Here is a 27,282-nt window from a genome sequence, read left to right on the forward strand (position 1 = left end):
GTCTGTTATTGGCTTATTTGGCAGGGTCATGAATAATAATGAGCTCTGCTCTGATTGGCTGTTTCACAGTGCTGCTCAATGTTGAGCTCTGCTCTGATTGGCTGTTTCACAGTACGGCTCATCAGCAAGAAGGAAGCACAGGGAGGAAAATATATATTTAAATACTTTCTCTCGCAGTTATATCGTCGGGTAATTATACTGTATTATAAAACGCGGGCATCAGGGAGCCGTTATTAATATGCGAGGCATTGAAACTGCTTTTGAACGATCCATCGATCGCGTTATAGTTTCACTTTCAAGAGACGCGATCACACAAACTATGTTTACATTATGGAGCAACAGTACTTACCACACATTTCACAAGATCAGATGCTTGTCAGTGGTGCTCAGGATCTGTAAGTCATTCGCCATCATCCTCATCTCTCCTTACTGAGAGTGAAATCTTATGTACTGTCACAGGCTACCGCTAGCAAGGAGCTAACCATGTCCCTTTAGTGGCTCGCGTTATTTGCTTTCTGTGCCTTTCTGAATATTGTTAATAATAGTTTTTCATATTAAAATATGTATGAACTTAATACATGACCTAGACTATTTATTTAGTAAAAATCCTGTTATTTTAATAAAAATGACATGAAATTTATTAAAATTGTTGCTGCTCCAATTAAGCTCTTTAAGCTCTTCCACGTTGAACGTCTATATAAATACTTCATAAACAGACTTTAAATATTAACTGATGGTCGTCACGTTAAGTTAATCGATTTTCTATGGAATCAGTCGACTCAAATCTGCAGACTGGCTCTGACCTTTGGCAACTAGCATCAACTTCTCCTGACTGTACATGATTTTTGCCCTGATTTTCCACAGATTTAGTGTATTCCAGCCTTAAAAGACTTTAGATAAGTTAACAACCATTTAAAAAGAGGTTTATAATGAGGCTAATTTCTGTGTTCATCCCCATGAATGAAATGTTTTATTGGTTTGTTTTGAATGTGTTACTTAGCTGAACGTGGACTAGTCTAGGTTTTGCAATGTGTTTAGATGACACTTCATTATGAATATATAACTGATCGACTGATTGTGACTGACTTTGTACCTTCAAAAAATATATATTTTTACAATTATTCTTTAAACATTTTCCTTAAACAAGAATATTTAATAAAATATGATGTGAGCTTAATGGGAACAGGGGTGTGCTTAAAGGGTACAAAAATGTACCCATCAAGCACAGCCGGACTTTTTGAATTTAATGATGTATATCTTAACTGAAATGCTTTTGTCATTTTAAAATATTAATCTCTCTCAAAATATTTAATTTGAACAACGTTTGTGCTAAAACCAATATCTTGTGCACTAAAAATGTCTCAATGTAGATTTTGGTGAGCTTAATAGGTACGTTTACCCTACAGCTTATTTGTTTATCTGCATTGTATCCACTAAATTGACTTAAAGAGATTTGTCACCATATGCCATTTATAAAAAATAAAATAAATCAACCACTTTTTTTGTGGGATATCACTGCTCTTATAGGTGTGGTTCCAGTGTTTTCATGGAACACTGCTCTGAAGAAAAATGGAAATAAGGTCAGAGTTATTCTGACTAGTAGTTCCTTAATAGAGATGACGGATAAAAGGCTTTGACAAGGCTTCACCCCACCCAGGGAGGTTTGGATGTGCTCAAAGACCGTCTCATGCTTTTCTTACACAATCTGATGTGTGACTGACAGTTTTATTTATTTATTTTTTGTTCCAAGAATAGCCTGAAGATCAGTTATCTTGTACTGGCAAAGGTCACATGAGCTGCAGTACAACCACTCTGATTGATATGTCAGTGGTATTCAATACCAGACTTCAGTTTAATTCCACACGACAGGAAGTTGTTTTGTGATTTGTTGTTGAGCACGAATGTCATAAAATGAGGAAAACTTAAAGAGAAGTGAATCTCTTAGCCACTCATATCTCTGCTAGAAAAACATTAGGGTAAACGTACCTATTAAGCTCACCAAAATCTACATTGAGTCATTTTTAGTGCACGATATTGGTTTCAGTACAAGACGTTATGTTAAAATAAAATGTTAATCTCTCGCACAAAAATATTTAATTTTATTTTAAATGGCAAAAGCATTTCAATTAAGATGCATCATTACATGAAAAAAGTCTGGCTGTGCTTAATGGGTACATTTTTGTACCCTTTACGCACACCCCTGTTCCCATAAAGCTCACATCATGTTTTATTAAAAAATCTTGTTTATTTTAAACAACCTTTTTTAAAGTCCGTGTAAAGTGATATTAAAATACGTGTTCTGAGTTTGTATTAATGTGTCGTTGTGTAAAAATGTGTTATTAACCACCCAGCCAAATGCCCACTCGTGGGAAAGCGGCTGTCTCTCTCAACTGTCAAATACCGCTACAACCACCTGAATGGATGCTACTGATATACAGCCATACATGTTTGAGCGTGCAGGTTCGTTATTTGCGCTGCAGTGAGTTGAAACCTTCTCGTCGTCAAGGCGAGCGCTGCTCATGGTTGCTTAGCATTGGCAAACGCCACGAGAGCGCAAGCTTTAAAAGAAAAGAGAGCAGTACAGCTCGCTTTTCTAGATGCGAATTGTGACCGCTCCATGTTTTTATGTTGTATGTATTCTGATGTCTCTGGGCTAAGACCCGGGTATCCATTCACACTAGAACCGTCCCTGCCTAGAATCTGTATATCTAACATCACAGGCATTCAAAAAGACAAATTAAGAACTTGACCTTTCAACAGTTATTATAGTGTTGGGGGCGGGGCCACACTCGGTGGCTCCATTGCATCATCGAGCCACCGTTTTAGCCCCGCCCAAACAATCCTGAACACAGAATTGGTGAAAAACTGTTTAACGGTTTAACTCCACAATTCAGTACCTCATAGTTCAGAGTCTTTCAATTAATTCTTCTGCTGTGCAAATACATCTTTACAACTTAACCAAAATTGCAGTTTCGTTGCTTTTTGTTTATAGTTGGAATCTATGTATGTCAGTACTGCCATCTTAAAAATAAGGGTGTGAATCTTCACTGGTTCCACGATTCAATTCCATTATGACTATCATTATCAACTCAATATCACGATGCGTCACATTCTCAGTTTTCAGTATTACTGCACACGGCTATATTTTCATAGAAATTTTATATCAAATTTATTTTGGGCAAAATTTACTTTTATTTTTTTTATATATAAGCACGATATTTAAAAAATAAATTACTTAAAATAAGTGTTCAAGTATCCGAAAGTTTACTGACAATAGATGTTTTTTTTTTTTTTCTTTTATTGCCGTTTGATTATTGCTGATGAGATCATAGACAGTGGCAGCTTTAACAGGCTGCATTCACACTAATGCACAGGGTAACACTTTTTTTAGGGTCTCTTAACTAGTTGCTTATTAGCATGTATATTACAAGACGATTAGCCATTTATTAGTAGTAATTAAGAACATATTAACACCTTATTCTACATCCCTAATCCTACCCAATAACTAAACTTAGCTATCTTACTAACTATAAGCAGTGAATTAGGAATTTATTGAGGGAAAAGTCGTAGTTAATAGTGACTAAGTGGCATCAAGTCACTGTTAATAAGTGATTCATTGCGACTGAACCGAATCACTTAAATGGTTGATTCATTCAGGAACAAAACACCGTTGTTCAGAGATGCAGAACAGTGCTGTGGCTGTGTTTGGAATTATTTTTGTTGGTGAAACAGAGCAAAAACAGGAAATATGTCTAAAACGTAAGTCTCTTAATGTTAACTTGTTTATTGAACTGTTATAAAATCACATTTGTAATCATGATGGTTTTTGGAGAAAAAAAAAAAAAAAAAAAAACAGCGCTCGATCTTTGTGTGAAATTATATGAAATTATTTAAATGTATACGTTTTCTTCTCCCATATCTTGAATTTTCTGATCATTCTTCATGCATGGTAAAACTGAATCATGCAGTGAAAGAACGCACTCGCACGTGAGCTAGTCTAACTTAGACGACTTTACGTAATGTATGCGTGCACTCTGGGTGTTTTGATTCTTGCAGTACACTCGATAAAACAACGAAATGATCGCAAACGATATATATAATAACACCCCTATAACAAAGGCTATATCATAAATAAAGGCACTTATTATTGTTTTTGGTATTGACTTTTTCAAGTCACTTGTCCGATTGGGCAAGTCAATTTCTCTTTCACTTGCCCGACCAAAACATTCACTTCTCCCGGACAGCGTTAATGTCGAGCCCTGACATGTTAATTTCACAGGCAATCCCATTCACCCACACAATTCTGGACATAACATGTTCAAAATTATTTATCATCAGTGCTCTATTTCACCAATCTCGTTTGAATGTTTCATTTAAATTTCTCATTCTGTGTAAAAGCTTAGTTATTTGTAAATGCATGGAAAATAGTGACTGGTGTCTTGTCACTTTCTGAACGCTGATTTTTTTATTTTATTTTTTTTTTCTCCAAAGTTGCTGTTTTCATTTTGAGAGGAGGCAGTTTAACCACCTTTTCTTTCTTGTATATCATTTTTTTTGTAATGGCCATCTCACAGGACAAGGTGACATTTCAGCTTTGAGCCCTGTTGCTTTTAATGTGAGTCACCCCACTCCATTTTTATGTGTCTTAAGAACCGAAGTCTCTTTCAAAATTATTTTATATCTCTACTCTCAACATTAACCAAATCCGTTAAGGCACAGTGCATCAGCTTGTTAGATTTAATAAGAATGGTTATCACCTAAAGGGTTTTGACGTCGCAGAATGAATTGGTTACGTTCCGGATTTAGTTATTGGTGCTGTCAACTAATACCTACATTCATAGTCACGGTCTATTGTCATTGTTTTAAGAATGAGAATAAACAATACCTGACATCACAGAACAGTAAATCTGAAGGCCTGGGTTGTTTGCAGTTGAAATGCGCTCATATCGAACAGCTTGGATATGAAACTTGTCTGGCTCTATTTGTCTTTTGGTCATTGATACTGTCAGTCGTTGTGCAGTGGTCCTCAACTGGTGGGTCATGTGCCATAATTGGATTGTAGCCTACATCTGTTTCGATGCAAATAATGAAATGTAACAAATCATATAATCATTCATAGTTGGGATTAGTGCTGGGCGATATACCGGTTCATACCGAATACCGGTGTTACGATATTAATTTTTAAAATACCGTTGTTGTTTAAACAATGTTTGAAAAGCGGCACTGAGAGGGGTCTCTTTTCACTGTTGCACTGTGGTGAGGACACTGTGAGTGTGAAGGTTCCGAAACTGAAGCTGTAGAACGTGATGACACCGAAGAACTTAAAGTCCATGTAAAGTCAGTGTTAAATGTGTTCTGAGTTTGTCACACCACAGAAAAATGTGTTATTAACCACCCAGCCAAATTAGAATGCTAAAAAAAAAGGCAAGTAAATAAAATGAGGTATCAAAATCTTGAAAAAATAAGCAGTATTCTCTACTCTCAAACGTTGGGGGCGTGACCACTGGCGGCACAGAAACCACGCCCACTAATGATCGCAATGTATGTATCACTAATGATGTAAATGATCGCAACCAGGTATTATGCATTTATGTGACGAAGGCATGGCAAGCTAGCAAACTGTAGGCTATAGTAACTAACGGTAATGACAGTAACTCGCGATTGAGCCATGAACCACTGATGCTAATGCGCTCTAGTTATTAGGTGTGTTTGATTGAAGCAGCGCTGCAGAACGATCAGTTTGACATCAAAGTACCGCGAGAGCGATTCGAAAGCATCAGGAGCATCTGCTCTCTGTAGCTCTCACTGTACTTTAATGCCACACACCGGTCGGTCTACAGCGCTGCTTCAAGTCGAACACACCTAATAACTAGAGCGCGGTGGCTTGATTGCGTCATCGAGTCATGATTTAGCCCCGCCCAAAAAATCCTGATCACAAAAATGGTGAAAAACTGTTTAATGGTCTAACTCCACAATTAATTGCTACATAGTTTGGCAGGTTATGTGACCATAAAAAAAAATACAACCTATGAGAATATTAAATATAGCTGCACTTTCTTTGTCCTTTTTTAACTTTTTTTTTTTTTTAACATTCATTCAGCTGTGGCGGGCCGCCACACCAAAAATCATCCCCTGATGAAATGTAGTGTTAAACATTGTTTTTTTTTTTATTGTATTGGGCAAATATCAAACTGAAACAAATAGTATTTATTCACATAACAAAAATGGCCTCCTGTGTCTTTCATAACAGCTTGCATTCTTGCTGACATTATGTATGTTTTGACTGTAATTGGGTACCTGAAAAAAAACACTACAAAGCACTTGACTATTTTTTTTTTCTGCCTTTCATAGATAACAGCAATAATTATATTAAAATATAATAAAACATTAAAACATTAGAAATAGCCTACTAAAGAGCTTACACAAATTGGACAACTAACCAATACAGAAAGCTAAAAAATGATTTTGGTAATCACCAATACTGTTAGTTTAGAGCAGCAGTGGCACAAACCTTACATAATTAGTAAAAAACCGTGCATAAATTTAAGCACTGTATATAGGCCTATAGTTTAAATCTCTACATTAAAAATTAAAATAACACAAACAGGTAAGAGTAGGCCTAATGTTCTGCAGGAACACGCATTCACTTTGATTAGAGTCATGTCTTACTGTCATTTCTTTATCCTGTAAAAGGCATGTTCAGACGATTACACGCTGTTATCCCTTTACAGTTCTTACACTCATAAAATACATGCACTGCATGTTGAGTTTCAAACCTAAATTTAATGCTCAATAACAGATATTTCAGCACAATGAATGTTTTGTGCTGAGTATTAATTGTCTCTCCCTCTCTACTGTGCTCCGTCTGTCTGACGCGCCAGCATTCATTCAGTAAAGATTTAAACTTATCACAGACTGTCAGGACGGACCTTTATGCAAAAATGGAAATGCTCGTGTGAATTTGTGATATTTACTGATAAGGACGTGACCATAAACTGAACGTTTTTGCACTGAGGACGCACACACATCTATCAAAGTGCCTGACATGACAAGCCATTACGCTAATGCATTAGCTTGGCTTAAAATAAAGATTTCTCATGTTTTGGGCAGCTTTCATCACGTATCTCTCCAGCAGCATCTCCACTATTTTTAGATTCATTTTGTCCTTGGAAACGTCTTATTCAGTGCTATAATTTGACGCGTCCGGCTGAAGTTGGACATGCACTGTGGGCAGATCCGACTAATCGATAACGAGAATTGTTGTCTGATTTTCTTTATCGGTAATAATCAATTTTATCAATTAGTTGTTGCAGCCTAAATCACTAGTTTCCCTGAATCATGAATGTGAGATGTATATTTGCTTCCCCATCTCTGTCAGCCACCAGCATAATGTAGTGGAGTCTTGCACTTGCTGTTTAATTTCATTAGTACATTGAAAATACAATTAACCATTCAGTGTAGCACGTACATGTTACAGAAACCCAAAGGGGAGTAGTGTTTATTTAGCATAATGTGCCTTGGATGTTTTCCTTTTATACTTGAAGTGAAGTTTTTGTTGTTTCATGTTCAGTTAATCCATGATGAACCATTAAATTTAACTTGTGGTATTCCTTTGTCTTGTTTTTTTCAGGCTGCCCCCTGGCACAGCGGTAGGTGGGTGGTGTGGAGCTGGCCTCGGCACCGGGAGAGGCCCCCTCGCCCGCCCCCTCCCAGCGCTGCATGGCTGCAATGGCGCCCGCTCTGACCGACGCTCCGGCCGAAGCTCACCGCATACGCTTCAAACTGGCTCCATCCTCCTCCACCCTCTCCCCGAGTGGCGTGGAGGGAAGTGGCACCGGCAACCACATCCTCGTGTCCAGTAACGGTGCCGTCAAGCGCAAGGCCTCGGAGGAGCGCCCCTCTCGCGGGGCCGGCCCCTGCAAGCCCCTTGTTACCTCATATCACTGTTCAGATGTGTCCTCGGCAAAAGAGTCCCTGAAGCTGCAAGGTGTTCTACTGCAGACGCACAGCATCCTGCCGAGCCTCATACCACGCAAGCACCAGACTTTAGAGCTCTGCGAGGAGCTGCCAAAGAGCATCATGAGTGCCAGTGGAGGAGGTGGGCCGCCCACCGTCCAAGGCGCCACTGTCAACGGCATAGCAAAGAAAGTGACTAAACAGACAGACCGAGACAATGCAGTGACCTTAAATGGTGGCCAACATACTGTCGAGCTGGATTTGTCAAATCAGACTGAAGTTGTCAATTCTACCAGAGGACTGACAAGCAACGGTCCTCTTCGAGAAGGTGCGGAGTCCCAGAACTGTCCCAGTAATGGAGAACCTCCTGCAACATCTGCCACCTCCATCACACCTTTCACAAAAGACAAAACTTCGGACTGTTCGCTGCTAATCAGTGAAGATACGCTGGCGCTTTCGCTCACTGCCCACCAAGACCCTTTATGTGGTCTTGGGGTGGAGCTAAGCGACCGTACTCAGCACAGCCAGAGCAGACAAGGGGAGATTGAGGCGCGGCTACGGCGATTACGCAAACGGCTACAGGTGGTGCAGGCCAAGCAGGTGGAGCGGCACGTGCAACAACAGTTGGGCGGACTACTACAGAGCACTCTGGGTGCTCTGGATGCCAGGCGGCCGAGGGGCCGTTACGGCGATGACTTGCTCACCTCTCAGGAGAGGGACGGACTAAGACGTTTCCTGAAGAGTGGATCCATGCCGGCTGAGTTAGAGCGACTGTCCCTGAGCTGCACCACCAACCTGCGATCCGCGGAATGCGCGTTTGATACCGACGCCACAGAAAGCAGCTCAGGAGGAGAAACTGATGTGGAGGAGGATGAACTGGCTCGAGTTGACATCGAGCAACGCCACATTCCTCTGTGAGTACCGAACTTGATCATTCCTCCGATAATGCGAATCCAGATGGAGTAATAAGTATGATGGTATATGATTCTGATATAGGATAAGTGCTGATGCAGGCTGGGTCAAGCTGGTTCATGAAACCATTGCGTTCTCACACGGTAATTATCTGTGATGTTCAAAAGATATTGAACAAGCATTGAGGGGCTGTTGTTCATCACTGTTCATTTGTAAATGTAGATTTCTTCTCTTAAGTTTGAGATCATGCCAGTTGCTTTTGTTACAAAGGAATTTCTTGGTAATAAAAGTATGTGTTCATCTCTTGAATATCATTACATCCTGGTTAGACAAGGACAAACGCCCGTACTCTCTCTAACACACACCAAGCCAGTCGATCTCTTCCCAAGGGCTGAGCCTTGTTTAATACACTCAAATGTCAAATGATTTTTCTTGAGAGGCAGTGAGTCACTTCCTTAAACCCATGCGCAACACTTTCTCAATCAGTGATTGGGCCTGTTTTCACCCATCCCATCCTCCGGGTAAGAACTCACTGGACACGTGGAGGGCAAAGATAAGGCATTGTTTAATTTCCACATCCTCATTTATTTTTTTTATTTTTTTGTACCATCTTTCCGGTATTTTTTTTTCGTATTTTCCAAATGCCTTGTTTCTTAAACCCAGCAAATGTTTCAGACGCAAGGAAAGTAATCCTCTTTACAAGGCGGATCTGATAATTGATCATAGCATTGGCATGTAAAGTTGTATAGCTGTGAGAAATTCCATTTTGACTAATTTTGCTTTACTTGGTGTATATTAAACATTAACTCTTTCTCCACAATTCTTATCAGTCTCTTTTGCTGCATCATTATAGTTGGATAGTGTCTCGACGGCCCAGTGAGTCAGAAGTTTTTATTTTTATTTAATCAAACATTAGTTGACTAATAGAGTGACTAAGGCCACTCCATGAAGGGATAACCTACATTCAGCAGAGTCAGTCACATGACTATTGCGCAAAGACAAATAGGCTTACTTGCAGATTATGCGACGAGCATAGTGAAGCGTGTTGACATAGGACTATGTAGCTATGTATGATATTTTTTTTATTTTTGAACTTCACCGTTTGCTTTCCACACATCCATAGGCACCTCTTTTCATGGGTTTATAGTCCTTTGCTGGTAATGCAACAGATTTCTTTGTGGGATTGAGTACCACATGACTGCATGTTGTAACTGCATGCAAGGCCTTTTTGTTAATGCGTAGTTGAGTTGTCTTGCTGCTTAATCAGCCATTAAAGCTAGTGTCTTGATGAGCCGAGAGGTCACTTGAGTGCAGTCTGCAGTACCCAATGATTCATTTGTGCTAGTTCGGTTCATACATGGTAAACATAGGTGGTTGATTTTCCTGAGAAGACACTGTAAGGAGGATGTTTTGCTGTGTTGGATGCAGTTATGTGGACTTACTGAGATTTTGTTGCTATTTTGTAGATGTTTTTTGTATTATTTCCTTATCTCAGACAGATTAAGAAAGCCCAATCACTGCTAATGATTAACCTGTCTTGCCACAAGCAGTCCGTATACGGTGTAGCTTGGATCCATGGCCCTCCTGGAACGAAACCCTACTAAATAACCAAGTTTCCATGAAGACCAGCCTCAAAATCCATTATGAACACACAAGAGCAATCACATTTCTCATTCTTGCTAGTGTCCTTCTGGTACCATGGCCTAGCTATTAGCTTTCACATACTTGCATGCACCAGCTGGCGGCATTCATTGTTTCAGTGTTGTAATCCTGTTAGCTAAAACCGGTTTGAATGAAAGGAAATCATTGAACTGGTTGAACATCAGACATTTGTACCTGTCATTAGGGCTGTGCGATTTGGGAAAAATATCTAATTGCAATATTTTTGACAAATATTGCGATATTTTTTTTTAAATTTGCAAAGTCAAGCTTCAGCTCAATATTGTCAATAATGTGCAGCGCAGTATGAGTATCGTTACCCTGCTGAAAAACAACAACAAAAAAAAAAAACAATAGAAACCATCACAGAAATTCTTATAGTTTCCATAAAAACCATTACAAAATTCCTTTTTGTTTTGGGCATTATTCCAATAGGAATTACTGTTGTTCTATTGGTTGCCATCTGTTAGATTACATCCCACCAATAGAATGCATCAAATACCAGTAGACACCATTATAGTTTACATTAAAACCAATACAATTCCCATCATAACCCTTAAATCCATTAGTTTCTATTGTGTTTTGGGAGGGGTTCTACTGTTTTTTTTGTTTTTTTTCTGCAGGGAAGATTATAATGGTATTACTACTTTTACAGAATTACTGAATTTCACAGGAAAGAGTTGTTTATTTTTTTTTATAAATGAACTATTTCTTTAGTCAATTATTAAAGTATTACATGTTACACGGGCTGATTCATTCATTAAGTATTTGGGATTTTAAGAACAAGTGGGAAATGTGCTGAATGTTTCATTTCATCCAGGTGAAATTAGCAAGCAGTTAGACTTAATTTACATTAGTTTTAAACGCGGAGCCAGGCGCGAGTTGACACAGGTTGCACGCGTGCGTCAGGCCTCGTCCATAGTGCCAGATGCGCTCGTGAGTGACTTGCGGAGCAGAACCGGGCGCGAGATCGTGAGTATAAGAGAGCATTACGAGACAGGCTGCGTGTGTGCGGCTGGTCCGTGAGACGCGGGAGACGCGCAGTGTGGGGCAGGGCGGAGCGAGTATGAAAAGCATTCAGAGACATGGGCTGTGTGTGCGGACATGCATTATAAACTTATTTCAAATGAATCTGTTGGGGAGATAAAATGTGTAAGATAAAGTTCATATAGCCTACTAATCAAAACATCTAAAAATGTATCTTTTATTCTCCAGTACTGAAAGCAGAACCGATAAGGGAGCTCTTGATATGCGTTGTGACGCAGCTCTTGCAAACTACCTTTTTTGTTCGTTGTCTGTCATTTCGAAGCTGAAGTTACATACGTTTTTCTTTCGTTTTAATTTGCCTAACTTTCGAGCTGACCCTTTTTACATGGTGGGCGTTTACGCAGTTGGCTAGAGCAGTGCTGATCGGGGAGAACGGAGGTGCGCTCATTCTATTGGTTAGGAAGACCGCCACTCAAGACTGGCGGTCACGCATATGCTCTGGAACAGAGTAATATCGTGTCCACATCGCAGGCTTTGCGATTTCGATTAATCGCACAGGCCTACCTGTCATGCAGCCTTCTGCTGTCAAGAGTCCTCAAGAATTGTGTTTTACCCACCCTTATGTCTTTCCAAAATTTTGTGGACCGCAGAAGAAGAAATTTTTAATACCGTAGTTAAAGGGATGTTGGATGCAGTAGTGGTCCATACAACTTGTGCATTATTTTGCAAGTCTTTTGAAGCCATATGATAGAAAAATAAATAAATCCTCTCTTTAGTGGGCTGTTAACAGTGGCAATCAAATCGTTGAGTCATTTGAACTTGAGAATCTGATTGGTAAATTAATCGTTTCAGATTTTGTGAACCGCATGAAATTTGATACATTGAAAAGATTCTATTACTGACTGGACACACCAAGAGATGGGATTGATGTCTAAATGTTGTGTAAACAATGATAGATTCAAATTATTTTCTTTTTTGGTCTTGGGCATTTCCAGTTATTGTTCACTTCAATTATATTTAAAAAAAGAGCAGCAAGAATAATATTCCTCAGACTTTTTCTTTTGTGTTCCACGAAAGAAGCTCATAAGTTTGAAATTACATTTTCAAAAATTAAAAAAATAAGTTATTGTGGGCCTCGTCACTAAATGCCCCAAGGGCCATTTCTTGATTGCTTCTGCAGAGACCATTAATCAACGTTTCTGTCTCTCGTGTATTTAAAGGTATTTGCATCTTGTTTTGAATAGTATGATGGTTTAAGTGAGGAGCGATTACACTGGCGTTTGTAATCAGGTACTCCATGTACAAGTTCTCCTCAAGGTCCTTCTGTCAATGAACTGTCCATCTTTGGATATGGACTTTTGTAGTCAAGCAAGTGTGGTGTTTAGCACTGTTCTTCTTTTGTCTTTCCTGGGATGTTCATCTCTCTTAAGACTGCTTTTGACTGGAGAAATTCTAATCACTAGATTACACAATACCATTTATACATCTTATGTATTCAGACCAATTTGCAAAGCACTTTCTTTTACAGTTATCAAGGTTTCCCCATCGGCATGATTTCAGGTTTTACCAGTCAACCTTCTAGGTCACACAGCTGGCTTGTCAAGGTTTTTTCAGTTCCATGTTTTTTATTTTCCCTTCTCATTTGTCTTATCTTACTAATTCAAAATGCGTGACATTTAAAATGTTTTTCTGCTATTTTCTCTTTTAGTTACAAGTTTCGTATTGTGTCTTTACAAGACAAAGTGACCGAGAACAAGGCCATTATGAATAGAGTTGGTGAGTTAGAGAGACGTCTCTTTAATCAGTCAAGATTGCAGTTTTTACAGATTAATACACCAGACCCAATGCCCACTGGCCGCAGGTCCTGTGTGAACAGAGTAAAATTGTTTAGCACTGCTTTCATTCTTCACAGATGATGGTTTAATACCCTTGAGGAGAAATATCCAACCCTGTCATTGAATCCTGTCGTCAAAACCAGATCTGTGAGAGAGGGAGTCTTTATTTTCTCATATTTTCCAAACCTGTATGAAGTTATTTTATTCTGCATTTTATTCTTGTGTGGCCCAAAAACCCTCACAACATCAGGACATACAAATCTGCATCAGATTTGTTTCTGGTTTCCTCTTTAGTTTTTCCCCTTTTTTCTCTCCAAGTTTTAAGTCATGTCCATGCAAGCTCTTCATACATTTGAATTCCTATGGATGTTGTAATGCCCAAATGACCATGCTGCAAAGGCCAAATGATGTCTTGACCAATCAGCGGCACAGAGGTATGCCAGTTTGTATTGTGACACAAGAACTGGTTTTTATTCAGATCTGGGGCCTTTTAAAAATATTGTAATGGAGTAATTTTAATGGCGTTTTGTTCAGTTGAATAAATGTACAGATTTAATAATAATCATTTTTATTTATATAGCGCCTTTCCAACACCCAAGGTCACTTTACAAGTCATGCTTAAGGAACAGAAACGAATAAACATCAATACCAGAAGACAGAACATACAAGAGCTAAGAGTAATGTACAGAGATCACTGAAAGATTACGTTAGAGATACATAGTGAGTGTAGATAAACGTCCATAACATGGTATAATTCATAAACTATGAACTGAAGAGAAATACTCAGAGAAAAAATGTGTTTTTAAGAGAGAAGAGAGGATGCTTGACGGATGTTTTGGGGAAGAGCATTCCACAATCTGGGAGCAACAACACTGAAAGCCCTAGCTCCCATAGTCACCAGACGAAACTTAGGGGTGACTAGCAATCCCTCACTAGAAGATCTTAAGGAGCGGACAGGTACATAAGGCCGAAGTAAATCAGATAGATATGTAGGGCCAAGGTTATGGAGAGCTTTATAAGTGAAAATTAGTATCTTGTAGTTTATATGCATAGAAACCGGGAGCCAATGAAGGTGGTAGAGGATAGGGGTAATGTGATCATTCTTTCTTGTGTGGGTAATCAAGCGAACAGCAGAGTTTTGAACATATTGTAGTCGTTTGATATTATTTGCTGACAGGCCATGAAGAAGTGAATTACAGTAATCTAATTGACGTAACAAAGGCTTGCGTAACATCCTGCTGACTGAGAGAGGATCGAATACGAGCGATATTACGTAAGTGGAAAAAAGCAGTCTTTACCACTTTACCAATGTGATCGTTGAATGAAAGCGTGGAATCAATGAGAACACAAAGATTGCGAACTTTGGTGGAGGGCATAATCAGATCGCCATCCAGATCCATCAGTTGACCAGAAAGCTTAGATGCAACAGATGTAGACTGAACACTGTGCACTCAACCCTCTCTGAGATCAGTATGTCCATTAAACAGACCTGATGTGCTCAGTTTCTGTATTATCTGTCATGAAAATCAATCAATTATGATGAGAGACAAAATCGTGCGTACAGTTGATTTGCATCACAGAAGCAGTTTCACATGGATCTGTTTTCGTGGCACTTTCTATGTTTATCTCTCCTGTGCTTTCCTCTTCCTTTTTCTCAACACCCTTAGTGATAGCTTTTGTGCTGCTTTTCCTGCATTCTGCTGCTTTTTCTTTTCCTTTGCCTTCTCTCCATCTGCTACCTCTCCTTCACACACATTAAATCTGTTGCTGCTTGAAATACAAGCACAGGAAAATATCCTGTCTCTGCATCCATGTGCCTGTACCTGTTCTGTCTGCTTGTTTGTTTGTTTGCTTGTTTGCTTGTGTGTGTGTGTGTGTGTGTGTGCACAAATGTGTAAGTACTTCTGTTTGTATGCATGGTTGATAGACCACCTAGTTTTCATTCTAAACTCATTGGTCTGTTGATCTCTATATATCTCTATATATTATATATATATATATGGGACAATAGTCATGAGTATACTGAATTCCATTTGTACTGGGAAATTGGAAATTACGAGTTCCCAGTAGAAACTTTTAATTGGAATGTTGGAGTTCTGGCTCGAAACCTTGGAGAAATCACAACAACTCCCAACTTTAGAATCCAATATGGCTGCTCAATGCATCAACAGATGAGAAACAGTAGTAAAATATTGTTCATTAGCACTTATATTTGTCTGTGTCTCAAACTCAGTGCACACAGTATTATGGCTGTCAAATAAAAATTTGAATTTCAAATAATATTCTTTGAATTTAAAATAAAAATCAAAAACTTTTTAATTGTAAATTTGTATTGCTAACAATGGATGCGTCCATCTTGGTTTTCTGACTTGCCACTTGGTTGTGACGTAATTGCCAGCTGCTCCGTCCGAGGTAAATTGAATGCAGTATATTATTTGCCTTTTTTGCTATTGCTAGTCCGAGGCAGATGGTAGTGGAGGGAGGTGATATTTTCATTTTAAAGTGCGTAGTTTTGAACACACATTTGTGAGTCTGAGTGCAAGGTGAATCATCAATATTTCTACTGTTTTCCTTGAAGCAAATGACAAATAATTTTATAGCTAACCTCAAAGCATACAGACATGAACTAAAAGCAACATTCTAATTCTGATTTTGAGATTCTCTTATCTTCTGTTCTATTCTGTTGTACTGCATTCTATGGTTTTCACAAACTTAAATCCCATTTTACCAAATCACAATAGTGGTTTAGTACGGTTAAAGCTGTCACCAACCATTTTAAATTTGTGCAGCATGTCCCACGTTGGTGAGTACCGGAAATGAGATCTCTTAAATTGTGGCACTGTGGTTTCTGGTACGCGGACACAGTACGAGAGAACAACACACTCTCAGATAGCAAAACACAGATGGACATGTGTCGTACACCCCTAACTGCAGGGCGATTGTGTGTCATTCACTGTAGCCACCAACTGGTGTGACCCAAGAAATGATCTCGATAGGTCCTGAGTGATCGTGAGACTGTCTGTGTTTGTAGTAGCCTACAGCAGAGAAAGATTGACTGATTTTTAAAGGGCAGACCCAGCTGTGCACTGTTTCTTCTGCTCTCAGGGCTGTCACTATGAGGCAGCTCTGTTCAGCTAATGTTGTCCTTTATCTGCATGTAATAAAATGTAAACCACCTTTTTTAATGAATGCAGAGGCTGTTTATACACAGACTTGAATCTGTAACGAGATGTTTGATCTATAATGTAGGCTCAGATCACCCAAAACTGAACTTTATTCCAAATCTGAATGACTTCCTTTCTTCAGTGAAACACAAAAGAAATGAATGGGAACTGATGCTTTCAGGCTTGAAAATGGATACTAAAGTGCCATGAAAGTGTCATATCGTGATAGATTTGACTTTAAGCTACGATGGTTTTGTGTGATTAACAGATGTGATATTTACGACTTTGTCGTTGTGCACTAAATGCCTTCTTTCCAGTGATTGTTGTTTGCTGTCACCAGATCCTCGAGTCAGTGATTTGAACTCGAGAACCAGATCTGTCCAATCTGTAAAAGATTTATTCAGGTTGTAATAGAACTGTAGAATTTGAGATATGATTCATTAAAAAAAAACAACTCCAAAGATTTGTTCACAAATCGGACATCGCTGCTTCTCTCAGAGGGAAACCAGGGTAGATGTCAAGATGTTTAGTGAATAGGGACAAAAATATTTGACTGTTCCTCAGGCCAAACTATCATATGACTTTGTTTAAATATAGTGCATGAGTCATATGGACTACTTTTATGCACATTTATTTGTAATTTTGTAACTCGATGGCCCTGGCCCTCAATTACTGAATTTTTTTTGGCTAGAATATTCTTAAAAAAATTTGTAGTCTTACACGGAGGGAAGGACATGAGGATTAGTAAAAAAAAGATGAAATGCCTGTTCTGCCTAGTTTCTACTGTTTTTGTCATGTGTTTCACTCCATTGCATGTACATTCTGATCTCTCTTCCATCAATCCTAACTTCCATCCCAAAGCTAATTGCAAATGATTTAATTTGCTCTTACCCACTGCTCAAGCACTGGTTTTCTCTGCTTGAGTATGCATCTTAACCATTAGTGTAGAAACGGTAAATCAGCTCTCAGATGAATATTTAAGGGCATTCTTTTAAACATCAGCGCTGCTTTGAAACTGCCAGCAGCTTTTTCCATCCACCCTGTTGCCCTTTGGACTGCGGGATACAGCAGCCCACCATCTCTTGTGACTTATTGGTGATGGCAGAGTATCTCCGTGGAAACCATGTAAAGGTGTGTGTGTCCCCCCCCCCCCCCCCCCCCCCTTCCCCTCCATTTTCCACCGTCAGATGTCTACCTCTGGCTGTCTGGTGCTCATTCTGAGCTCATGTCCACGACGTGTCAGAGCTGCAGTTTTTACGCTGCACACGGAAGTGTGGTAGTACTACTCTGCACTTAGTATGAAAGACTACTGCACTGAAAAATTTATGTTTGGTAGTTTGTGAGGTGGAAATATGCTTAAATTGAGCCTGTGCTGCCTTTTGGCTCAATTTAACCATTTTAAATCGCCTTACAAATTTTGAAACCTGCATTGACATTTTCTTTTGAAATTAACTTTAACCACAACACTCATCTTTTTACATTAAAAATATAATATAGTTAGGGTTGGGTACTGTTCACATTTTAACCGGTACGGTACTGGTATCGGTACCTGAAATTCGGTACCGGTACTCAACAGTACCTTTTTTCGGTACTTTACTCTGTGTAATAATATCAAACATTTATTTCAGTGAAAAAATAAGTCCAAAACTCTCAATTTCAACATTTTGAACAATAGGGCCCTACAGTATTTATTTATTCATTTATTTATTTATTTTTTTTCAGAAATTCGTTTGATTTTTTTTTTTCTGATAATCAAATGAAGGTGTGAAACATTTATTTTTAATCAAATGAAAATTAAACCCTTTTATTTTTTGGCAAACAAACAGAGGTTTACTGTTAAAATGAATACATGATAGAAATAGTGTGAATATTCCTTTAAAGTTTTAATAATAATTATATTTTTCTACAATTAAGTGGTTAATGTGGTTGTAATTATTTTATCATTTAATTGTTTTATTTAAATTTGACAGTAAATGGAATATATAAAGACGTACGTTATACTGTACAAAAGTAATACAAGAGTAATATATTTCTGTTACATATTAAACCGCACTTTTATTTTGACAGGTTGCCGTGAAGTTTCTGTGTATACAGTATGATGTGATGCTAGTTTCCCAAATGAAACGGTAAAATTCTCATGAAGTGAGATGCAGAGGCTAAAAATGACCTCGAGTTGACGTGTGCTTCAGTATTTGTGTAGTAAACAAAACTGTCTCCCCGCCATTCATACATACCGAGGCTAACGGAATTGATTAATGCAGGATTCATATTTAAACCGTCTTTTTGTGTTTTAATATTCACATACACTAGTTCATATCGCGATTCGAATTAAGTGTCCGACTTTGGCAAGCCGTTTTGACGTTTATTCATTCTCAGGATATGAATTCTTGATATCAACAATTCAGTTTTCACTAGTTGAAATGCTAATTCTTGGTATCAAGAATTAAATTGTTGATATCTGTAATTGTATTTTCACTAGTTAAATGTCACCATAGGCTGCCATTCAAAATCTATTGTTGATATCAAGAATTAATTTCTTACTAGTTGAAATTCCAATTTCACATCAGAAATACAATTCTTACTAGTAAAAATGTCCATTCTTGATATCAACACTTTAATTCTTAATATCAACTATTTAGTTCTTGATATTAACAATTTAATTGTCACTAGTGACAAAGTTCATTTCTGATATCAAGAATTAAATGGTTTATCAGAAATTACCCTCCCAATTGTTGATATCAGAAATACATTTTCAGATATCAGAAATGAACGTTGTCACTAGTGACAATTTAATTGTTGATATCAAGAATAGACCTTCTTTTTTTTATTCATCCAAAAATTTACAAATTCCGTGGCGTTCCACGCTATAGAGTAAATTCTGTTTTTATGAATGGCCATCCTGTCCACGTTTTTGTGGAAACCATATGACCCTAGAAATGTAAGCACAGTTCAGAACATTTCGGTTTTGCCCTGTGTTGTGTTTTAAAGAGTTACAGGGACATCATGTCACAGGGTTTCCCTCTCGCTCTCTTTTTTCATCTCTTTTTTTTTTTCTCTTTCTCTTTGTGTATCTCTCAAAATGTGTTCTCAGGTACTGAAATTTGGTACCGAATGATTTAATGTGAATTTACTCTGTAGTACTGACGCAATTCGGTCGGTGCCCTTAAAAGTACAGAGTTTGGTACCCAACCCTAATGATAGTAACTGTTGTTGTTAACAATAATAATACAAATTATAAAATTGTATAATTATAATAAACAAAAACAACAGTTAATAGTTATTCCTTATACTAATAGTGAAAATAATGAAACGACAACCGCTATATAATTTTTATTACTTTCTAGTTGGGTTGGACATTTTTATTAAATCACTAGGTCTCATTATGTTTTTAATGTGCCTGTCTGATTAAAGTAGGGCCTTATAAATATTTTTCCCAAATTCCGTTTTTTCCATTTTAAATTTTTCTGGATTTAATTTTTTTTTCTAGACTCTTTTAATGGTTAAATTAAATTTTAATAGTCAAAACGAATGTCTAATTAATTGAAATCATGAAGCTTACACTAATTAATTGAAATCATGAAGCTTACAATAACCCAAAATGAAAATTTTAAAAATTCTGTCTTTAAGTCGCCCTCATGTCGTTCCAAACCCATAAGACCTTCATTCATCTTCGGAACAAAGATTAAGATATTTTTAATGAAATCTGAGAGCTTTCTTACCCTCCAGAGACAGAAGAATTTTTGAATAAAGTCATTTTATTTATTTTGTGTACAAAGTATTCTCGTAGCTTTTATAAAATTGTGGTTGAACCAATGATGTCACATGCATTATTTTTTCGATGTCCTTGGTACCTTTTTGGACCTTGATCGTACACTAATAACTGGCTCAGAAACATGGTTTGAGTCACGATATTGCCAATTTGGGTTTTCATGAGGTTTTTAAGCATTTTTTTCTGATAAGGTAGAGTTACACCTACAGCGTAGGTTTCTTTTCCTCTTTCTGCCTGTATGGCTCACTATCATCTGTACCTGGCAGCGCCCGCAGTGCCTGGCCCATAATGAAAAGACTCCTCTGTGAAGGGTGTGTGTGTGTGTGTGTGTGTGGCACAGTGACTGAATAAAACAGCTCAATGTGTTGCCTCTTTCTTAGGCCTGTTTTTGTTCTGTAATGAAATATGCAAGCATCATATCTGCGGCTCAGGTCACATACCCTTTCCCGAGGGTTTGTCTGTGTCTTTGTGCTGGTGTGGACACTTAGTGGTTCATTAGTATGACTCATCACTATCATGACATCATATAATCACCTCGTCAATTTCTCCACCAGTCGGATGAAGTTTTGCTGCATGTTGTTTGGCAGTAAAGAGGTTCTTGCTGTAAAAGTCCTTGTGGCTCTATCACTTATTCCCGGGTGGTCAAATGAACAATGCTGGAACCTTCTAGAAGCAGCAGCAGCACAAATAACGGTACCCATTTACTGCTTGTAGGGCCAATATATATGTATGGAGCCTTTTGCAAACAAGCAAGCAGTTTATAGATGTGGCAGTACATCAACAACCAGCTTTTTACAATTTGGCCTTGCTTTTTATTTATTTTTTTTAACTATCGGAGCCATTAACAACTGGATCTTGTGTTAACGTGTCAGGCAGCTGTTGGACAGATACAGTCACTACTAGGGATGCAATGATACCTATTTTTCAGATCCGATCCGATTCAGAAAATTCTGAGTATCAGCCAATTCTGATACGTTTTTATTTTTTTTAATCCATGTACAATATATACTTCTTTGTCACTCTTTTGTGTGTTAAACACAATGTACTAGACAACTTCATTTTAATGAAAAATAACAAAAATATATAGGCTTAGGGGCTGTTTACACCTGGTCACTTCATGCGTTTTGTAATTTAAAGCCGATCGCTCAAACCACTTCAGGAGGTGGTCTGGGCCGCATTCCGGATAAAACTGGACATGTGTAAATGCGTCTGGTTGTTGAATCCACATTTTTCGTCCCAAAATGTTAAAATAATAAACATGCGAGCGTGTTATAGGCTATTTGATATTGTAGTCAGATACGACTGTGCTAATGCAACACGCATCGCCGCAGACGAATAGCTGAGTATCTCTTGAGCAAGCCGACGTGCAAACTGCGGCGAATAAAACTGAAAGTAAGATGCAGACGCTCAACACACGATCATCTTCATTAAAAGTAGTAAGACAAACTTATCTTTCCAGTGCCGATGCCGCGCACTCTCCTATTGCGGTCTTTGATCTTGAAATGAGCTGATAATTAATAAAATGCAGCGCTTATCTTTTGATTTCGTTGACGTGAACATCGTTAAATATAAATATAGCGCGGGAATTGAAGATCACATTTATATCTGTTTTGGGACTGTGGCCAAGTGTAAATGGAAACGTTTTAATAAATCAGATCAGCGAAAATGCATGAAATGACCAGGTGTAAACGGGCCCATTCATAATCTGACAAAAATACTATTATAAACTAGGTTAGTGGATAATTTAGCAGCAAAAGTTATTCTAGAAAATTCATGAGTGCACAATTTTATAAAATCTTAACATTTAGTGAAATAACATTTTATTTAGTGGGGAACAAATAAAAGTAAATATGTGAAGGACTAAATCTGGTAAAATGTTACACATTGCTCTTTGTATTGTCGTAAAATACATTAATGAAAACAAGTAAATGTATTTACTTATAAATATAAACTACAAAATTAAAAGACATTTCTTTTAAATGAATAGCACAGTAATGAAGGCAGCAACATATGATGGAGGAGTTCTATCTGTCATATGTTGCTGCCTCCATTACTGTGCTATACATTAGATTATTAATAGCCTTGATAGGACAGAACAAGAAACGATATAAATAATCTTTCATTGCGCAAAAGTATTATAAGAAAAGCCCCAATAGAGAGCGGCACAAAGTGCTAATGCGCTTCCCGTGCGCAGAATGATGACAGTCACAGCGCGCACCGCTCCACATAGAGAAGTTCAAAGCACAAAGGAAAGAGGTATTGATGCGTAGCTTATTAAGTCTGTGCGATTAGTTTGAGCCTTTTCTTTTAACCGTTTTAAATTTTAGTTATTGTGCGCTCTTGGAGAGTTTCATCGTCTTGACTGTATTAACAGAACGTGACGCAGTTTGAATGCTGATCTCCAATGTTGAAAACAGTTGGTTTATTTTAGTGGAAACTGATACAATTTCTTTGGATTCCTTGAGTATAAAGTTCAACAGAACAATTTACTTTAAAGAGGAAGTCTTTTCTAGCATAAGTGCCTTTACTGTTAATTTTTGATTAAATACATCTTCGCTGAATAAGTCTTTATTTCTGAAAAGCTCACTGAGCCAACATTTTAAACATCAGAGTATATTTGTACTTAAAAAAAAAAAAAAAAGTGTCATGTACAACTGGAAAAGTGATGCTAAGTCCAGATGTGTTTCCACATGGAGTTCTAAAACTTTAATAAACTCCTGATGGTTCCATTTAGGTTAAAGTTGATATGATTAGTGACATTGACATAATTTTAGTAATTTAATTGGAATTGCTTGTCTCTCTGATATCTCCAAGGGACATTACTTTTCGACTTATTCCAAACCTGCAAGATTTTTTCTTCTTCTGCTGAACATGAAAGATATTTTGAAGAATGTCTTAGTTGTTGAACAAAAACGGGCAGAAACATGGAGCGTTTCTGCTTTTGTTTTATTTTGAAGTCAAATTTTCTGACTCTGCTTGGTCTCTCTTTAGTTTATAATATCTTATGTCAGCAGGTTGTGCTTGTGTTAGACTTGAAGTTGACTTGTAATCCTAAACCTGTTTAAAGCACTTAATCCTAAACCTGTGGAAAGACTTTAGTCTCATGAAGAGTTCTGAGTGTGTGTGTGTGTGTGTTTGATCGGGAAGCAGCACTAATGCGCTGCAGATAATCTTATTGTTTTTGAACATTGTCTAGGGACCACAATACAAATTCCTGAGCTGCTGAACTGTGCTGGGGAGGAAACACTGAGTCTCTGCTCTCTTTCAGCATTGGCTTTTGACTGCTACTCTGGCTCTGATTCAGTCCAGAGCTTACGGCTGATTGAGCCCGACTCCACCAGGAACTGTTTTCAAAAGGAGATCCTCTTGCTGTGTCTAAAACACTGGATGAGCATCAGATTCCTCCGCAGAAATGTGTCCTTGTGCTGTTTGGGAGCGTCACTATGTATAACGATTTCTACAATCCTGAATGGGTGGAGTGAATTTTCAGATTTGCCAACACATAGGCAAACATGCACATGGAGCTCATAGCTGCCAAACACGTATAGACACTCCGCACGCAGCAGTTTTTTATCCCACCGCAAACACGAGAATGCCGGCTGGACACAGTACAGGCTCACATTGGCCAGCAATCCCTGAGCTCTTGGAAGCTCAAGCCACATGTGGTTGTGTTTTGCTGGCTGCTCGAGTAACTTAGAGCAATGGAGTTTGTTTTTCAATCTAATGAAATGTGTGTCTAAAGTTCAGAAGAGTTCATATTGTCTTTTAAATCAATTAAATGTTCAGTTTTCTTTTGTGAAATACTGGGAAAAATCTAGCCTGTTCTAAAGGAGTTTTTTAAGGTTTTGTTCTGATTGTTTACATGAGCACAAACTCTGAAATTTCTTAATTTCTTCTTCTAGTTGCTATATTTTGATGCGTTGTGATAATCGAATTAGTGCATATAGCAACATGTTTTTTGCAGCGTAGTTTGAGTAAATGGTGATTGACCTGATATGGTGGATTATATGTAATATGTTTAAATGTATAAAATTATATACAAAATTTTGTCTGGTTGTTTGAACTGATAAAAATGTGTGCCTTGAATGCAATGCAAGTCATTTTGGATAAAATTTGGATAATGTCTCTCAAATACATAAATGTAAATGGTTTATATTTAACCAATTTTTGTTACTGAAATTGTGTTTGTTGATGTGTGTACAAACACATTTATCTGCTCAACTGCTTGTGCGTCAATGACTGAAACATTAGCGTTGTGCTAGCTCTTCGTTGGTTGTTGGAGGTGTCTGTTTCTCGTAGGCCGTGAGTGATTGCTTTTCAGAACAGAGCGTGTTTGATGTCACACCAGCAGGTGTTTGGTGCATTACAGACATACACATTTCTAAATAAAGTGTCTGATTCCTCCTTTAGGGGTTTGATCAAGCTGGTTCATATCTGATCACCAGAGTGTGTCTGGCTTAAATGCTCCCTTGATCAGCATACACATCTGTGGTGTGAAATGAAATCTTCTCTCTGTCCCTCACGCTGATAGTAACATCATTTCTGTATTTTTTTTTGTAACATACAGGCTCAGATAAAGACCCTCTAATTTGGTGGTATCCATTGATATTGATTTATAAATTGCTTTGGCTTAATAGCTACAGTGTGTCTGTTAATATTAACTAACTATGGTGTGTTGCCAGGTAACAGCGGCACATTTTTGTAGTGTTTATTTTATATACATCATTACTAGGAATGTGCATAACTACAAACGTTCATAATTGACTAGTTTCAGGTAGCACTGAATAATTAGGCCTCGCCTGTCCACTAGACGCTTTTCTTTGTGTATGGATAATCAACGCAGTCCTCCAGAATGAAGTATCATAGGCGTCTTGATGCCAAATTCCGTTTTATTTTAATTTTTTTGTCCAAATTTTGTTGTTTTTCTGGATTCAGTTTTTCCATTTGAATTTTTCTAGAATTTTAATGGTTAAATTAAATTGTATTAATCAAAAAACATGTCTAATTACAAGTCTAATTCTAGACTTTTAAAGACATTTACACAATTTAATGGATTCCATTTTAATGTTTCATTTAATTTTATAATTTTATAATTTTTAATTTTGTTGCTTTTTTCCAGAAATACGGAACAAAAATAAGCTATGCAATTCCACGTTCATTATCAGCATGGTTTTGCACAGCTTGTCAGCGAACAACTGCTCTGTGTGGTAAATGCAGCTCTGTGAAATCACACACGTGATGGAAATTACAGCTGATCAATCAAATAAAATAAATAAAACTATTGGATTCATATTTAAATAGTATTTTGCTGCTTAATATTTACAGACACTAGTCCATATAGCTTTAAGTGTACTGACCTACTTTTGATTTATTTATTCAAAATTAGCATATTCCGTGACACTCCACATTATATAGTAAATTCCATTTTTATGCCTGCGTTCCGCGGTTCCGTCCACATTTTGCGCATTGCGGAAATGATAGGGCCTTAAAACATATAGCAATCTTCGCTCCGCATTTAAGAGTTCATAACTATAACATTTTAGACCAATATCAAATCTTCCTTTTATAGGTAAGATTATTGAAAAGGTAGATTTTAATCAGCTGAGCAACTACTTAAACTCATAGATACCTTGACAATTTTCAATCTGGTTTCTGAGGTCATCATAGCACAGAGACTGCCCTTATTAAGATAATAAATGATATTCGCTTCAATTCTGATTCTGGTAAAATATCAGTGCTGGTACTATTAGATCTTAATGCTGCGTTTGACACTGTCGATCATGACATACTTCTAGAGAGACTGGAAAACTGGGTTGGGCTTTCTGGGATGGCACTCAAATGGTTCATGTCATACTTAGAAGGGAGAGGTTATTATGTGAGTATAGGAGAGCATAAGTGTAAGTGGATGGCCATGACACGCGGAGTCCCACAAGGCTCAATTCTTGCACCACTCCTGTTTTGCCTGTATATGCTCCCACTAAGTCAAATAATGAGAGAGAATCACATTGCCTATCACAGCTATGCTGATGATACCCAGATTTACCTAGCCTTATCTCCAAATGACTATAGCCTCATTGACTCCCTCTGCCAATGCATTGATGAAATTAACAGTTGGATGTGCCAGAACTTTCTTCAGTTAAACAAGGAGAAAACTGAAGTCATTGTATTTGGAAACAATAATGAAGTTCTCAAGGTGAATGCATACCTTGACTCTAGGGGTCAAACAACTAAAAATCAAGTCAGAAATCTTGGGGTGATTCTGGAGACAGACCTTAGTTTCAGTAGTCATGTCGAAGCAGCAACTAAATCAGCATACTATCATCTCAAAAATATTGCAAGAATTAAATGTTTTGTTTCCAGTAAAGACTTGAAGAAACTTGTTCATGCCTTTATCACCAGCAGGGTGGATTACTGTAATGGTCTCCTCACCGGCCTTCCCGGTGAGGAGACTAGAAAGACAAAGCCTTTCAAGGTAACAAAAAACAAACAAAAAGACATGGCAGATATTTAGGCCAAAGTAGGTGAAGATAAAATAATGACACAGATTTTTATCTTTCTTATTAAATAAGAACAAAGAGACACATTACAAATACACAGTCAACAAGACAAACATGCATTCATACATGGTTATTCTAATTACTACAGTTCTATCATCATTTAATGCTAAATTATCATAATATCATATGTATCACCATCATAGGATGATAATATCACCTATTATCATCATAATATCACCTTCCCAAGAAGACCGTTAGACGGCTGCAGCTCATCCAGAATGCTGCTGCCAGGATCCTGACTAGAACCAGAAAATCTGAGCATATCACACCAGTCCTCAGGTCCTTACACTGGCTTCCAGTTACATTTAGGATTGATTTTAAAGTACTTTTACTCGTTTATAAGTCACTCAATGGCCTAGGACCTAAATATATTGCTGATATGCTCACTGAATATAAACCAAACAGACCACTCAGATCATTAGGATCGAGTCAGTTAGAAATAC

The 27,282-nt window shown here is 37.7% G+C and overlaps 1 protein-coding gene across 1 annotated transcript in view; it reads left to right on the plus strand.

Moving 5' to 3' along the window:
- Positions 1–27,282, plus strand: part of LOC306868544 (KAT8 regulatory NSL complex subunit 1-like) — a gene marked incomplete at its 3' end in the record, with an annotated part of 62,276 nt that overhangs the window by 4,592 nt on the left and 30,402 nt on the right. Inside the window, 2 exon segments of the mRNA XM_079414776.1 lie at positions 7,631–7,712; positions 7,715–8,870. Coding sequence (XP_079270902.1) covers positions 7,631–7,712; positions 7,715–8,870 — 1,238 coding nt within the window.

The sequence above is a fragment of the Barbus barbus genome, assembly GCF_936440315.1.
Source record: "Barbus barbus genome assembly, chromosome: 4".
Taxonomy (NCBI): Eukaryota; Metazoa; Chordata; class Actinopteri; order Cypriniformes; family Cyprinidae; genus Barbus; species Barbus barbus.